The sequence below is a fragment of the Protomyctophum bolini genome (assembly GCF_963924005.1).
Source record: "Protomyctophum bolini genome assembly, chromosome: 8".
Lineage (NCBI taxonomy): Eukaryota > Metazoa > Chordata > Actinopteri > Myctophiformes > Myctophidae > Protomyctophum > Protomyctophum bolini.
Genome location: NC_137869.1, coordinates 38,776,319 through 38,791,840, shown reverse-complemented (window position 1 = coordinate 38,791,840; position 15,522 = coordinate 38,776,319). Strand labels below are relative to the sequence as shown.

The 15,522-nt window shown below is 42.5% G+C and overlaps 1 protein-coding gene across 3 annotated transcripts; it reads left to right on the top strand.

The window, feature by feature from the left end:
* The first annotated feature begins 3,265 nt into the window (after window positions 1-3,265).
* Window positions 3,266-15,008, top strand: glrx2 (glutaredoxin 2). Of its 3 annotated transcripts, XM_080769567.1 has the most exons (5): window positions 3,266-3,329; window positions 6,290-6,389; window positions 7,299-7,356; window positions 8,254-8,430; window positions 13,787-15,008. In XM_080769567.1, exons 3-5 carry the CDS (start codon window positions 7,300-7,302, stop codon window positions 13,955-13,957), a joined length of 405 nt encoding a protein of 134 aa, XP_080625693.1. In that variant the 5' UTR covers window positions 3,266-3,329; window positions 6,290-6,389; window position 7,299; the 3' UTR covers window positions 13,958-15,008. The 3 variants fall into 3 exon arrangements, with proteins under 3 accessions (XP_080625693.1, XP_080625694.1, XP_080625692.1); XM_080769568.1 differs by lacking the exons at window positions 3,266-3,329; window positions 6,290-6,389 and adding an exon at window positions 6,020-6,257; XM_080769566.1 differs by lacking the exons at window positions 3,266-3,329; window positions 6,290-6,389 and adding an exon at window positions 6,414-6,431.
* The last annotated feature ends 514 nt before the right edge of the window (window positions 15,009-15,522 follow it).

Genomic DNA, 15,522 nt, shown 5'->3' with positions numbered 1-15,522 from the left:
TTTGGGAAACAGTGTATACTGTATACTGTATTCACATGCTGTATTCGTTGCACGCAGGATGCTGCTAGCTGGCAGGTCATTGCCTGAGGCATCCCGAGCTCAGAGCCCATCAAGTTCTCCTGTGGGAACTAACTAATTGCAAGAAGAGGCGAGGGTTCGAGGCGGAAGACCTCATTCTGTATGTCGGGATACTGAAAAAGGACACTCGAGTGGAGAAGACCAGTGAGGATCAGCCTTTTGAAAGTACCGCTGAGGACGACCAAGTAGAAGTATGCATGGCTATAGATGTATATTCATAGTCATTCATATATTCACTGACAGTATACGATCTATTGATAGACTGTACAGTGTATACGTTAACTCAGTCATTCAGTGACCCATGCAGTGCAGAGGTCTTGTCTTTTCCGGTATTTCACTCTTACTGCTGTTGTGCTACTATGACTTATGACACCTGGATTTCCTCACAGGGATCACTAAAGGGGCATACTATCTTATCTTGTCTCGTCTCAGCTTATCTAATCTTATCTTATCGTATGCTCTCTGTGAGGAAAGAATGATGGTCTTATCCTGTATACTCATCCTGTGCAGTTGGAGTTATTCTGTGTGGCTGCTGGTATACCTGGGTGTGTTGAGAGCCTGCCAGCCCTCTCAGCAGGCCTGTGGTACTACTGCACCCCCACAGACAACCTGAGAACTCGCTAGCCTGCTAGGCCTTTTTTCTCTCTCTCTCTCTCTCTCTTTCTCTCTCTTGCTGATGTGCTTTCCCGAGAAAAAAAGATTATTGTGCTTCTGATAAAGAGTTTAAGTTGCCGCAAGGTCAACGTAATTCCCGCTTCAGATAAAGGAGAGGAGACAGACCTGCTGGTACTCTACTTGGGGGCTCTGAAGCCTGCTGATAAAATTGCATTTGGGGGAAGGATTCTTGAAAAAGATAAGCGAGAAGAAGCAGAGAGAGTGGGGGGGGGGGGCTGTATTGGGGGGTGATGTGTGTGTGTGTGGGGGGAGGATGAAGCACCATGCGGCAACCCTGGCTAACAGGACATCATGTGTGATTGCTGCAGGCAACTCACCCGCAAACAAGGACAGGGACAAGCCATCTACGTACAGTATCTACCATGGCCCACTGAGTCGTAAGGGTATGATTAGATGAATAGATTTGAAGGTAAAAATGACCATCTGTGGTAGCTATTACCGTACAGTACGTAATACCTGTTCATGTTGCATTTTGTTGTTCCAAGAACAAGAAGCACAAGTGGAAACAAGTCTTTGATTTCACTGTGTTTTTATCCTTGATGCGTAATAAGCATACATGTACCTTTGGCATGTCTAAATGATCTCTATTTTCTCTCCGTCTCTCGTTCTCTTCAACACACACGCATGCATGCACGCACAAACTTATAATGAATGAACATTATTGTAATTTGTACACACTCAGAGGTAAATGAACACTTGATTTTACAATGTAATGCACATAATTGTTATTTCCATAGCCATTAAGTATTCATCAAACCTCATTTTGAATGTGTCAGGGCCCGAACTAATAACAGCAAATTTGTTTAAAGCTAAATTCTTATTAACCTGTGCCCCGGCTGTGTAGTTTTAGAGTATAAGAAAATGACAGGTATTTATTTAGAACATTTGCAGTTTGTGTAAAAGCAACTCTGCCCTCTTCAGATATAAACCATAAATTACACAACATGTAAGTGTCAGACTTGGATCTGGGAAGTCGGAAAACATGCATGACGTTAACATTCAAACCAGATCTAAAACCAAAGGCTCAAGTTAAAATAAATGAATTAATAAATAGGTCAAATTAAAAAAATCTTAAAAAGGTAGTTGGACGGTGGGTGGTGGTGCTCTCAGGTGCAAAGGGAGGGAATTCCACAGGCATGGGGCTATGTAGCACAAGGCCCGGTCGCACATGGTTCAGAGCATGGTGTTGGGGACAGGGAGAAGGTGGGTGTTGGAAGAGCAGAGGCTTCGAGTGGCAGGGTTTAGGGGCGATGAATTTAATAATTGTATAGGGGTGCTTTGCCGTAGATCTGTAGATATGCACTGATGTGTGAGAAAAAGGGAAATCTTGTATTCGGTCCCGAAGGAGATGGGGAGCCAGTGGAGAGAACGGAGGATGGGTGTAATATGGTCGTACCTTCGCACTCTCATCGGGATCCTAGCAGTGCTGTTTTGAATGTACTGGAGCCTCTGAAGTCTCTTGCTATAGGGATCCTGATGAGTAGTGCGTTGCAGTAATCCAGCCTGGAGGAGATGAATTAAGGCACGTGGACGAGTTTCCCGGGTGGAGGTGAAAGAGAAGGTGATGGCTGGACTGTCATCAGTCAGTCAGGGTTGGAGTGTCATCAGTCAGTGTAGCAGTGACAAGAGATTCCATACTTGCTCATGATGTGGCCAAGGAAGAGCATTTAAGGGAGAACAGGGTGGGGCCAAGTACGGATCCCTAGGGGACACCGCAGGTAACAGAGTGTGTTGTGGTGACTGATTGTGGTTGTGATGCTCTAAGATAACAAGGTAATGGTGATTCCGGATGTTTTTAATTGTAGCAATAAGGATGTTTTGTTACGCAGTATATTTGAATGTAATGAATCAAATAGCATTTTTATAGAATATATAATACAACGTTTTTAACTTAAATCAAATGACAGGAGGACAGCTTTAAAACATGTATCAATGAATTATGAAAACAACGTAACCTTTTGTAGAGGCTCACGATGAGCATTTCTCATTCTGAAATGACACAGTGATAGTGTGTTGGTGTCTAGCTCTTTAATCTCTCGGGATCGTTTTATTGGCCATCTTGTATCAAGAGCTCCAGGATTACTGTGCTCAAGGAGCCGTGAAATCTTTTTTGTCACCTCAAACCACTGAAACAACTGGCATTCGCTTATCCTGTCCCAGAAACACACACTGCTCAGTGACCATTGTGACTATCGAAGCGGGTGCAGTAGCATCAAAGGAGGCAGCCCCTATAAACTGAGGTTGGCTCACACACACACACACACACACACACACACACACACACACACACACACACACACACATGCATACATGCACGCATGACTCACACACACACATGCATACATGCACGCATGGATACTAATACTTCTTCCATCATGGCACATTCTTGGAACTACCACTATACAGACTGTAATGTGAATGTGGTTGCTTTTCTGTTGGGTGTACAATGCAATATATAGCAATAATAATCGCAATAAAAGCCAGATTATTTCCCCCCATTCATAGGCTGTAGCAATTGAAATTCACAGGATAAACCCAAAGGACATGCAGGAGGTTGGAAATCTCTATCTTGTGAAGTACGTACCCTACACTGGTAACATGAACACACCCCAATGTGCAGTTAACCTTTATGTATTTTAATAACCTTCCAGCCTTCCAGGCAGGACTCAGTAGGCAGGCGGGCATGTTCAGTTCAACCTGCGGCATGAGTGCAATCAGGAATGGTGCTGAATCTGCCATAAGTCCGTGGTGAGGCATGCTTGTCCACTGGATGCAGTGAGGCTGGTGGGCAGTGGTGGCAGCTTACAATTTTCACAAGATCCTGCTGCGTCTTGTGGGCTGATTACACTGCTAGCACTGCTAGGCAAATGCATGCACCAAGCCCAATATTAAATCAACACAGCTTATTGCTATGCTGCTGCAGGACCAAGCCCGGGCGTGGGTGAAATGTGTCTGCAACTCACTCCTATAAGCACTTGAAGGGGTGGAGGGGGGGATCACATTTCTATGGGCACTCTAGATGAATTAGGCAATCTTACTGCCTGTGGTAATGATTAATAGTGATGGCCCCATAAATTGTGCTGCCTGAGAAATATATTGCTCTACGTATGTATAGTATCTGTTGTTTTGCACTGTGAGGCCACTGTGTGCCTTTGAGGTCAGTACTTAGATAAGCAACCAGCGATCGAATGAGACAGCAAAATAAGCACTCATCCACATCCAACCCACCAAATGGGATGATTATAGGTTGGATCCATCTTAGGTGTTCATGAATTATGAAGCGTTGAATTTGATACACCGCCTGATGTGAAACAGAGCCGGTGGAAACAACACTGTGAGATATTGATCACACTTAATGCTCATCTAAAGTTAATCCTGTTTGCTCTTTGCTAGTCGACTTGGCTTTGACCTGCCAAATGAAGGAGCCTTCAGGGTGCAGAATGGTAACACATGCAAAAGCTAACGGTCAATTTAAACTTCATTTCATGATGGTGTGGCTATAGCCAAAAATAACAACTCATCACATAATGCCTTGTTAGCTTGCAGATCTGTTCTTTTTGGCCCGTGAAACCACTGTGGGCCAGAATATCCTGACCTATATAGGCCTAAATTAGGCATAAGTAGTCTGGCTACAGCACAGCTCACGTTGTGACTGAAAGTTACAGAGTGAAAAATCACAGTGACACGCACTTTACTTATTCGCATGGTAAGTGCTATAGATTTTAGTGTTAGTTTATTGATGAACTGACTAAAAATGAATGATTATGCACTTTGCCAATTGCCCATTTAGCAGAATCTCCCCAGCACTCGATCAAGTCCTGACCGAGAGCTATACTTTGATCAATGCAGACCACAACTGAGATTTTTCTACACAGCCTAAAGCAACTGCGGCTTATGTCGAGAAAATGTAATGAAATATATGGGTCTGGGTGGAGAAATTGGGAAAACAAACCAATGAAACTCATCACGTTGTGTCCTAGAAAATGTTAACAGATACGGTGAATTTATTCAGCTAAATAACAACACTCCATGTGACGATAAACAGCTATGGCATTTAACTCTGCCTGTTAAAATATGACATCTGGAGAGCATGCAACTCTAATAAAAATGGCATTGGTTAAATTTCAATGATTAAAACAAAAGGTTTTAGAAGGACAATTTATTAACTAATGGCACCATTGTAATAGGGGGGGGTGTAAACTGAAATAACATTATTCTGTGATCATTGTGATAAAATGCATCCATTATTCAGATTGGCAGAAGAAAAATCTAAATAAAGTCCAACACACTGATTAACTCATGCTAAAACGACATGATGCATCCCAAGGGACCATATCCTCTAAATTAAATTAAATTTCAATATATATGCTTAGACTGTAAAACATACTCATATAGGCGAGTCAGAGTCATAGACAGTTATAATAAAACAGACTCAGTTGATGAAAAACGTTGCCCAGTCAGACATGCTTATGCTTATTATGCCCCCATGTGTTCACATATCAGAATGCACCAGAGCAAAACTGGTATGGATTGACATTATGTCCTTCTCATCCCAGTCAGTTCTTTGTTATTCACCTGTTTTTACTTATGCATCCGGAGTGATCCGTGTGAATTATGGATGGGACCGTGACTTTGGCTTTCAAACAACATTTGAAACATAAGGAGAATTAGAAAATAGATAGGCACTGTCTATTGATTTTGGACTATTAGGCCTATGCAAATGAAATGACAAACAGCGCCATTCTGCGGTCATTTCGGTTTGGTGCAGACGTGGGTCTTTTCTCCCTCTCATCCCTCACTCTTTCTCTCGCTACTTTTTCTCTCATTATTATTATAGGCTACATGTAATTCCCTGGGAGGCTGGGACCCAATTTAGTGAAAATAGCAGATCTACAACTTAGGCTATTTTCATTACCGGTACTTCAATGAGCATATATTTTTTTATTTCATTTGTCAAGGAATTACTAATTAATGTGGTATTAATTCATGAAAACTATAGCTATTTGTGGGAATATTTATTTTATTCAAAAAATGTAATGTTTGAAATCATAAGAAAAAAATAAAAATAAACAAAAAAGAGCCATTCAAATGTATCCGTGACCGTGACCCACAAAGTAACTGAAGGACAGCTAGCATGGGGCCAGCCGCCAGGCTGTTTTCTGCCCCCTCAATGTCGTAACTCTGTCTAATGGCTCTGGTTTAATGGTTATCCCCAATCTTACGGAAGCAGTACTGCGCATGCGGACGGGGGTTGAAGTGGTGTCACTGGACTACATTTTTATTTAAGCCTGATTTAAGCAGTTGTTTCACGCCTGATTTAAAATGTTACGTGCCTATCCCAAGTTTATCATCTGTAGCTCGGTTCTGATACCTTTACTTTATGGAAACGATACTGCGAAAATGGTTCTCGCCACTGTTTTTTTGGACGGCTCGACCCCCGTTCTACCGATGCAGGAATATATTCTCCGTAGGCCTACGTAACCTCTTCTCTCTCGGAGCTAAAGGTAATTAATATGACATGCATCCCTCGCTGCAGGGGCTTCTCTCAAACATGAGGCTACAAACGGAGCTGAAGGACAGCCCACTTCTTGTGGTTCTTTACTCTCTCTCCATGTGCTCACGCCCAGAGAGCTTGCGTAAGTAAAGAAACTACTTCCGGGGGTATATATCCACGTAAGGTAGGCATTGTGCTGTTGCCTGTTAATTTGTAAACAGAGCAAAACGCGCTGGGCACTCACTGACGGGCAGTCAGTCAAACGTCGAGACAGACAGCAGGGAACATAACCGCATGTTTCTTTTAGATCGGCTGTGGCATTCTTTTTTATTCGCTTGTTATTGCTCCTTCTTCTTGACCATGATTACTCCAGGAGGATGTCTGACTAGACTGGCATGGAACGGTTGCCGAAGGTCATTCCTGCTTCTGCTTAAAAACAAGTTATTAACCACCTCTCTTTAGCTGTTTACACGAGTCGTTTAGAATAACACACCACTAAATCATGTCGCCAACGATCGTACTAACATTAAAACACGAATTGTGTGCTAACATTGTCTGCAGTGGCCTTATACTCCAAGGCAGTGGCTCGTTCACGGTGCTGTAATTAAGGTTTCCACTGGCGCCTGTGCAACGCTGCCAGTGCTCCCACTCCTCCCACAACAGAATGCATGTCAAGACTGGTGTTGATCAAGAGCAGATTATTAATTGGATTGTCAAATCCTAGATTAACACTGAGGTTAATCCTGTGTGTGAGTGAGTGAGTTGTAGTGAGGTAAACGGCAGGTCAGACAGCACAACGACGAAGATATTGCATGATGGAGTTGATTTCTACTAGATGGCCTGGCATTTTCCAATGCTTAGTTCTATGTGCTCTGATCGCAGACGTCAGATTTGTTTCTTCTTATGATGTCTTCACATTTATAAGGTCATTGTTTGAAGATTTTGAAATGAAGTAGAGAGAGAGAGAGCTAAATGGGAATGTAAAACACTGAAAGCTATCACTGGTGCTATAACAGCAGGTCAGATACTAATTATTGTTTTTGTTGTTTAGAATGGGAAATTTCACATCATCTGGTCTGTCCAGTTCAGCGTGCACACAGTATGTTCAGGTACGGAGATGAGATATTAAATTAAAGTGTGTGTGTGTGTGTGTGTGTGTGTGTGTGTGTGTGTGTGTGTGTGTGTGTGTGTGTGTGTGTGTGTGTGTGTGTGTGTGTGTGTGTGTGTGTGTGTCAACAGGCATGTTTGTTGACTCTTAATTGCTCCTTTTTGCATCATTATTTTCAAGGCTAGCTAGGGCATGTGCATAAGTAGCCCTGAAACATGACTGCCATGATGATTATCATGACAGTCATGACGTAACTGCACCCTGTTTTTTGCGCTTGCTACATTTACAATCAAAACGTATATATAAACATTCGGAATTCAAATATAAAGTACTCACAATTTGTCCCACGGGTGTTAGTTAGTTGCTGCTCCAGCGATTAGAATTTCTGCATCCCGTGTTGTTTAATAAAAAGCATTTTTATCCGAGCGCCCCGGCTACTTTTTTCAAACGGGGTTCGTTTGGGAAATCCACAGTTGCACACCGGGAGCGCACTCGCCTATTAGTCTGTATTGGCAGGGCGGTCAGCGTACCTATATCGAACACACCGAGTGCCACCCTCCTCCCGACCGATAGGGGCGCGTAGTTGAAAGCCAATGGCAAAATAACAGCTCGGATAAAAATGCTTTTTATTAAACAACGCGGGATGCAGCAATTCTAATCGCTGGAGCAGCCACTAACTAACACCCGTGGGACAAATTGTGAGTACTTTATATTTGAATTCCGAATGTTTATACGTTTTGATTGTAAATGTAGCAAGCGCAAAAAACAGGGTGCAGTTACGTCATGACTCTCGTATGAATACGAGAGTCATGAATCATGGCTAGTGCATAAGATGGATTTGTGTTCTAATTTATTACTGCGTCTGCTTTTTATCTTTTATTTTCTTCTGACCTTACAGGAGGTGGTGTCTCATAACTGTGTTGTAATATTCTCCAAGACGACGTGCCCCTATTGTAAAATGGCAAAGAATGTTTTCAATGAAATTGGTGCAACTTACAAAGTGGTTGAACTGGACGAACACAACGATGGGAGGAGGATGCAAGAGGCTCTAGCTCAGATGACTGGTGCTAGAACGGTAATTTACTTTTTTTCATATTTCAGGATCTATATTCTATCTATATTCACTGACAAACTTATTGAGAGGCTAAAGCCGGGAAATGTTTACCAGCCAGCTGCGCTGCTTGCCAAGAAATCACTTCACCTTTTTGTTCATTTTACTAAGGTTGTTAAAACAGTTCATTTAGTGGCATCATAATGACAAAGTGCAAATAGTATTCAGGTAACAGCATGGTGTTGTCTTTACGTTTGCGTTCGTAAAGCGGTCAGCAAAGTTTGACATCCCCCGTTCACCCCCTCTCCTTCGATTCATAAAACGCCACCGGGGAACAGCTGACTTTAGTACCTGACTGACCGACGTAGCACCCAACACCAGGTCAACCGTTTGTGAATGGTGTGAAGACCATTGATTCAATTAAAAACCATAACCCATCACTAGCACTATTCTTTTTTTTTATGTTTTTTTAGGTGCAGCGTTAACTGTGAAATTACGGCTTCTCAGCCATGAGCCATGCATTCTGAACTGTGGGCATTCCACCAGTGCTAAATACATCTACGGTAAATGTCTTTATGTACAACTAGATAAAGTGCCCCTCTGGTCAGTGGTCACAGGTCTCCACCAGGGCAGGTCAGGTTGTGGCCTCCTAGTGGTGCTATAATAGGTCAATGTGAAAAGGGTGCCATTTCTTCTTACGCCTTGGATGGCAATTGGATGATTTGAGGCATCTTGTTCCAAAAATATGTTTTGGAAAAATCCACCTGTTGGTGGCACTATAACAGGCCAATGTGAAAAGGGTGGGATATATTCTTCAGCCTAGTAGGAAAGTATGTGAAAGGTTTCACGTAAATTGCACGCTGCGTTCATGATTGAGGCTTTTTGTTCAAAACGGGCCTGCAAACTTTGAAAGCCAATGTTAGCCAATTAGGATGGAATATGAAATATCGGACAGATCCGGCTTGAACACATGACTATAGAGAGAGTGTGTAATGATTTGCGGGATTTTTGGACAGAATCTGGAAGTTCATCGTTGGCATCCAGGGAGTGTGTGAGCAAAATTTGGCATCGACCGGGTGCCGGAGATTAGCTGTACACAGACAGACGGACGGACGGACGGACACACACATGCGGACACACACACACACAGAGTGTAAAACATGCTCTCTGCCCATGCCTTCGGCCTGGTGGAGACACTGGAGACAATAAACTATCACACTCTGCACCACTCTTTCAATGATTTGCTATTTCTTGCAGAATATTGGCCCCAAGCCAGAACAATTAGGCTAAAGTTCATGTTAAAAGTTATGTAACCCACTGTTGAGGAATTGGAGTTACTTCATATTTCTAACAGAAGTTTATTGACATGATAGGGAGAAGTACATTAAACAGTGGTCAGTGGTAAGAAAAAATAAAATTATACTATTTGAGTATACCTGACGAAGGCCCCTGAGGCAGAACGTATTGTTTCCCACTCTGTTGTCAATAAATAGTTTTGGGAGCTTTTAAAAACGGTGTGCGGATCTCCAAGGGAGAAGCTTGTGCCATCCAATCTGTACTCAAACTGTAATCCAACAAATTCCAGGCCTGTACAGCATGGTGTCTTGATTCTTTAATATTCAGAATGATATATGAGAACATACTTTAAGGCAAAGAGTGAACAACATGAAAAACAACACCGTTGGCCATTACCTAAAAGTGAATATAAACTACGGTATTATGCCCAGAGTTGGGGTCCGTTACTCATAAAAGTAAGGCACTACATATTACATATTACTTTTGAAAAAAGTAATGCCTTACATTACTTTATTACTCCCTGGAGAAAGTAACTAGTTACATTACTCGTTACATTACTTTTGCGTTACTCCATAAAATCGCCTGATATGCATTGTCAAATAATTTGCACTGAACTGCCACACAACAACATAATATTTAGTTTGGGGTCTGTGAGGCCAAATCTCATCAAATGGTGGTCCATGGCTAAAATGCAGAATACATACTGGACCTTGATATGAAAATGGTTGAAAACCAGCGGGCAAATATTACATATTATATTACTTTCCCAAAAATATATATTCAAATAAAATAATGAGACTGAGATAAATCAGTAGCCTATAATTATGTTCACAGTGCTTTAGGATCCCTTTCTTTATGATGTGGAGTCCCCTGCTCCATTGCTCATTAAATGTAGTTTTTCATTTCAGCATATTTGGTTTATTTATCTCTGCATTAACTAACTAGTGATTGTGAGAGCACACGTTCTACAACAAACAAACAGACCCTCCCATTGGCAGTGTTGCCAGGTTTTAGAAGAGAAACAAGCAGCCATGTCTATGAAAACAAGCCCAAAAGAAGCCTGACTGGGCTATCATAAAACAAGCCCAAAGTCGCTTGTAATAAGCGGACATGGCAACACCCCAACGCCTGCTCTGTCTCCAGTGTTGCCAACTTAGCGGATTTGTCGTCATATTTAGCTTCTTTCCAGACCCCCCTAGCGACTGAATTAGTGAAAAGCTTCTGGCGAGAAATCTAGCTTTTTTCCCCTGGTGAATTGGGGACAAATCGTGTTGACAGGCGCCAGATATGCGCCAGAGATAAAATCATTATTTTTTTTTTCTCAGCCTCAACTCCGCTAAATTGGCAAAACTAAAAGTGGTCGGCGCGTCTGGTCTGGCTCACAGGTCACAGCAGGCTCAGTGGCTTCCTCGGCTCGGTTATTATGGGCGCGTTCGGAAATGCGCCCTGAACGCACTGGTGTGCTCTCTTGTCGTTCGAAAATCCAGTGCGCTGCGCACCGGGTGTGCTGAGTGCACGCACTGAGCAACCCTACCCTCAGGGTAGGGTTGCTCGGTGTGAATGGTGTGCTTACATCACAGCTGTGTCTCTAGCGCTCCCAGGTGGCGTTCTGTACCTAGGTACCTAGGTACAGAACGCACACAGTCAGTGGGCAGCGCTGTGATTAGCCCAAGGCTATAGTGCCTACTTTATACATTCTCAACTTCGCCGTCATCCTCGTCGCTGTCCACTATTGCAACAACAACAACGGCTGAACTTGCCAACAGAGAAACAACTGTAGCCATCGCTTCTGCCATGTTGCTCTTCTACAGTAGGCTAGGCTACTTGCTTGTGAAGTTGTACTTGTGCTGCGTTTCTTGTTGGCTGCAGAGACTCGAGTTTTAGTGCAGGCGTAGGATCAAAACAATCACAAACGTGCACGCCCCCTCCAGGAAGGTGTGTTTGGTTGTAACTGGTCGTTCGTAAATAAGGCACACTGAACGCACTCTGTGACGTCACCGCCCACCACACTCAACAAACTGACCACATTCCCGGTGCGCATTTCCGAACGCGCCCTATATGTGCACACTGCACAGACTGTCTGTACCAGTGCTTCCTCCTTTCTTGCTCTGCCTAGGCGAGTGCGCTCCGGTGCGGTATTTCCGAACGCGCCCCTCGAGCTCGACAGAGCAAGAAAGGAGGAAGCACTGGCAGCTCAGTTTATAGTCTGCTAGTAAAAATAAAATACACACTCGGATGCATAAAGTATTAACCTTCTAATTCCTGTATGGATCAGAACAAAATAGCGTTCTAAACATTAGTTGAATTGAGGTATGTTTTTTTTTATATTACAATGAGTTTAAACGATGTGTTATCAAATGAAGAGATGATACAAACTAAGTGCACATAAATGACAAATGTTTTTCTGGGCTGGCTACATATTTTCGTTGCTAGGGGCGCCTAAAAGTCGCTAGGGACGCAAAAAAGTCGCTAGGGGCGGCGCGCGCTACGCGCGCGCATATCCCACCCCTGGCGACTTTTAGCTACTTTTCGAGGAGCCACTAGCTACTTCCGTCACTGGAGAGTTGGCAACACTGTCTGTCTCTGTGACAGTGGGAGACTGGGAGCTTGCTGTGCAGCGGAAAAGTGCTGTGGAGATTTTAATACCGAGACGACGTAAATGACAGTTATGACACAAGCACTGTAGGCTATATCACAAAAAAACGGACAATGATGTGTCCGGCCAGAAGTTGAGTTGGGAGGAGGACAGGTGGGTCTAAAACCGGACGTCTGGCCACCCTACGAGTCCACGACAGTAAAGAAAAATGCTGTGCTGTTGATCTGACACCGGTTTGACATGTTCTAGTCCGTACTGCGTACTGCGTTGCCAGCGCACCATTAGTGTTCATGTTCAACTCATCTCCGTTGTGTGCATTATTCTCCAAAGCAACACTGCTGAAAGCAGCCACAGGCCCACATGACGCAAGTAGCGAGTAACGGCAGCGCTAAAGCGACCAGTAACTGTAGTGTGATTATCAATTTTGGAGGAGTAGTGTCGTTATATTACTCGCTACCGACCAAAGTAGTGTCGTTACAGTAACGAGATTTTCCGTTACTCGTTACACCCAACTCTGATTATGCCACACCAAAAATCCATCGGAACGGTTACAGAGACGAAATTGAAAACATCCCATATATGATCTGCTCCTATTTTTCATCTATTACAAACTTTGCTCGCAACTTTTCATTGCAATAATGTTGTGACCATTAATCTTGTAAATCTATTGTTTTTGGTGCATTTTTGCCAAATGTTTGCCTAATTTGACACGCCCAGAAGAGGGTCGCTAGGGTTCAAGTGGTTAATGTATCTACCAAACTATACAAGTAATTTAAAGTTTTACTATACTATTACTATTATTAGAACTGATTGTTGCAGCACATCACAGATTTACAAAGTAAAAGAGTGGGTGAAATTTGTAGCCTACAATAATGAAATTATTATAAATATTTTGTATCTGGTCTGACTGAGACAGACCATTTTTGGTCAAGACAATCTCAAAAGCAGCAAGTTGTAGTTAATGCGTGTTAAAAATAATCACCCGTGGCTTCCTGTGAGGTCAGGGTTAGGGTTTAGGGTTTGGGATAGTGTTAGTGGTGGTCTGACTAACGGGAGGTCGGACCAATGACATGTTACCGGTTTTGAAGGAGTCATGACATATGAAACCGCTCTCAAAGGGCACCTACGGACGGCTGCAATTCGAAACTATCCCCCATAAAATCTGAATCCCTCCACCACCCCTTTTCCCCTCACTGTATATGTTTTTTTCCCCCTTCTTACCTCCGTTATGATGATTTCCTGTTTTTGGCCATATATAAGTGTATATTTGTACGTCTCTAAATGTTATGATGAATTGAAAACAGTGGACCCTCTTGTAAACAAGTGTAATGTTTTATGGCGTCGTCCACTCACAGTTAACAGTTTTTGTATTGAGTTGTCCTTGAAATGTACTGTAATTCAGCAAACTGTTAATACATACATATACATACATCAATCAATCAAAACCACATGAATGTGATAATGTGACGTGTCCCTGGTTCACTGCAGGTGCCAAGAGTCTTCATCAATGGCAACTGCATCGGGGGTGGCTCAGACACAAAGCAGCTTCACCAGCAGGGGAAGCTATTGCCCCTGATCGAGCAGTGTGCTCCTTGCTGTGCGGCCACGTCCAACTCTGAGGGCTCGGGCAGTGGCCAATTTGAGTCGTCGACTAAATGACTAACCGTTCTTGTATTTCTTCATGGTCAACCTGTATTTATTGAAAGTGTGCTTGATTGTGTTCTTTTAATTGTACATTTCTTGAGAACTGTTCTGTTGTCTATTTATCAAAATGCGTTGAATATTGTATTCGGTGCTACAGTACCTCTTTATGGGTTTCATTTTCATTAAAGGGAAACGTCACCCTTTTTGCAAAATAATGTGTTAATGACGTTTAGAAGATTTAGAACACTTTCGTGGGGGTCTTTATGTGGTTTTAGATATTTTAGATTTTAGCAGTGAGCCCAGTGTCTCTGATGTCATCGACACTGGGCTCACTTCCTTCCTGGACTACAATTCCCATAATGCTTTGGTGCACTGCCTCTCCTTGTGTGCCTGGGCACACTTGAACTTCCATGTGCGGCCAAAGGAAGCTGTCTTTTGCGTCATTTCCGGGTTTTTAGACAGCTGGTGGATGGAAATGAAGCTCCACCCATGCGGCAGAATGCCGCTGGAGCAAGCTTTTCCGGGAATCTGCCGCGTGGGTGGAGCTTCTTTTCCATCCACCAGCCGGAAATTACGCAAAAGACAGCCTCTTTTGTCCACGCATGGAATCTTAAGTGTAGACACAGCCTTACTGAGACAACATGTAGTCCAAGGACTATTAAAAGAGGATAGGAAGCGAAGACCGTACGGTGGACTCCATGTTGCTCCCTGGAAGGAAAGAAACATGCGCAATGGGCTATATGCAGCCAACACTTCCGCGTTCAGCTTCCTTGGTCTCAATTGCGTATGTTGTATGTATGTACACTGCTAAAATCTAAAATATCTAAAACCACATATTGCACACAAAGACCCCAGGAAAGTGTTCTAAATCTTCTAAACGTCATTAACATTTTTTTTTAAAGGGTGAAATGTCCCTTTAAAGCTGCCATATTTTAAATAAGACTCTTGAATTTGAATTGGTGCTGAATTTCTTTTCTGCATGGTTGATTTATTGTACATATGAATCTGATGTAATATTGCAAGATCTCTCAACACTCCTGGAATTCCATAAATATTTGGAAAGCAACACGTGTCTTTTGGGATTTTATTGTATTTGAGACTCTATTTTATTTAAAAATAAATGATGTTGCATTTTTTTAAATACACAACCATTAAAGTGGTCAGTGATTTTGCATTTTAACGCAGGTTTATCTGAATTGAGGATTCCAAATTGTTCAGCATGTGCAGGGTTTTCTTGGCCAAATTAATAGAAATAAACATCACATGAAATAATACCATATGCCTACAACAAGGCATAAATAATAAAGTATTACTACTACGATTTGTAGTAGTAATACTTTAGTATTTGATGTTACTCAATTGGTTCTTATTTTAAGGTGTTATAAAGTGGCTTCTATCTCTATCAGATTATCGTGGCCACATATTAGGGTGATACAATAAATCAAATAAATTAGTCACTCTCTTCATTTAGTTTCTTGCTTTTGAGTGCCATCTGCTGGAAAAACAAGATACTGTATGGTCAAGCTTCATTGGCATGAGAAAACATACTGTTTGTTTACATTGTGAAAACAAGTGTCAAA

Bases quoted from the DNA above. Each gene is read 5' to 3' on its own strand.
- glrx2 (XM_080769567.1), top strand. From the start codon at position 7,300: ATGGGAAATTTCACATCATCTGGTCTGTCCAGTTCAGCGTGCACACAG. The intron at 7,357-8,253 runs GTACGGAGATGA...CTGACCTTACAG, and splicing joins CGTGCACACAGTATGTTCAG to GAGGTGGTGTCTCATAACTG. The intron at 8,431-13,786 runs GTAATTTACTTT...GGTTCACTGCAG, and splicing joins AGATGACTGGTGCTAGAACG to GTGCCAAGAGTCTTCATCAA.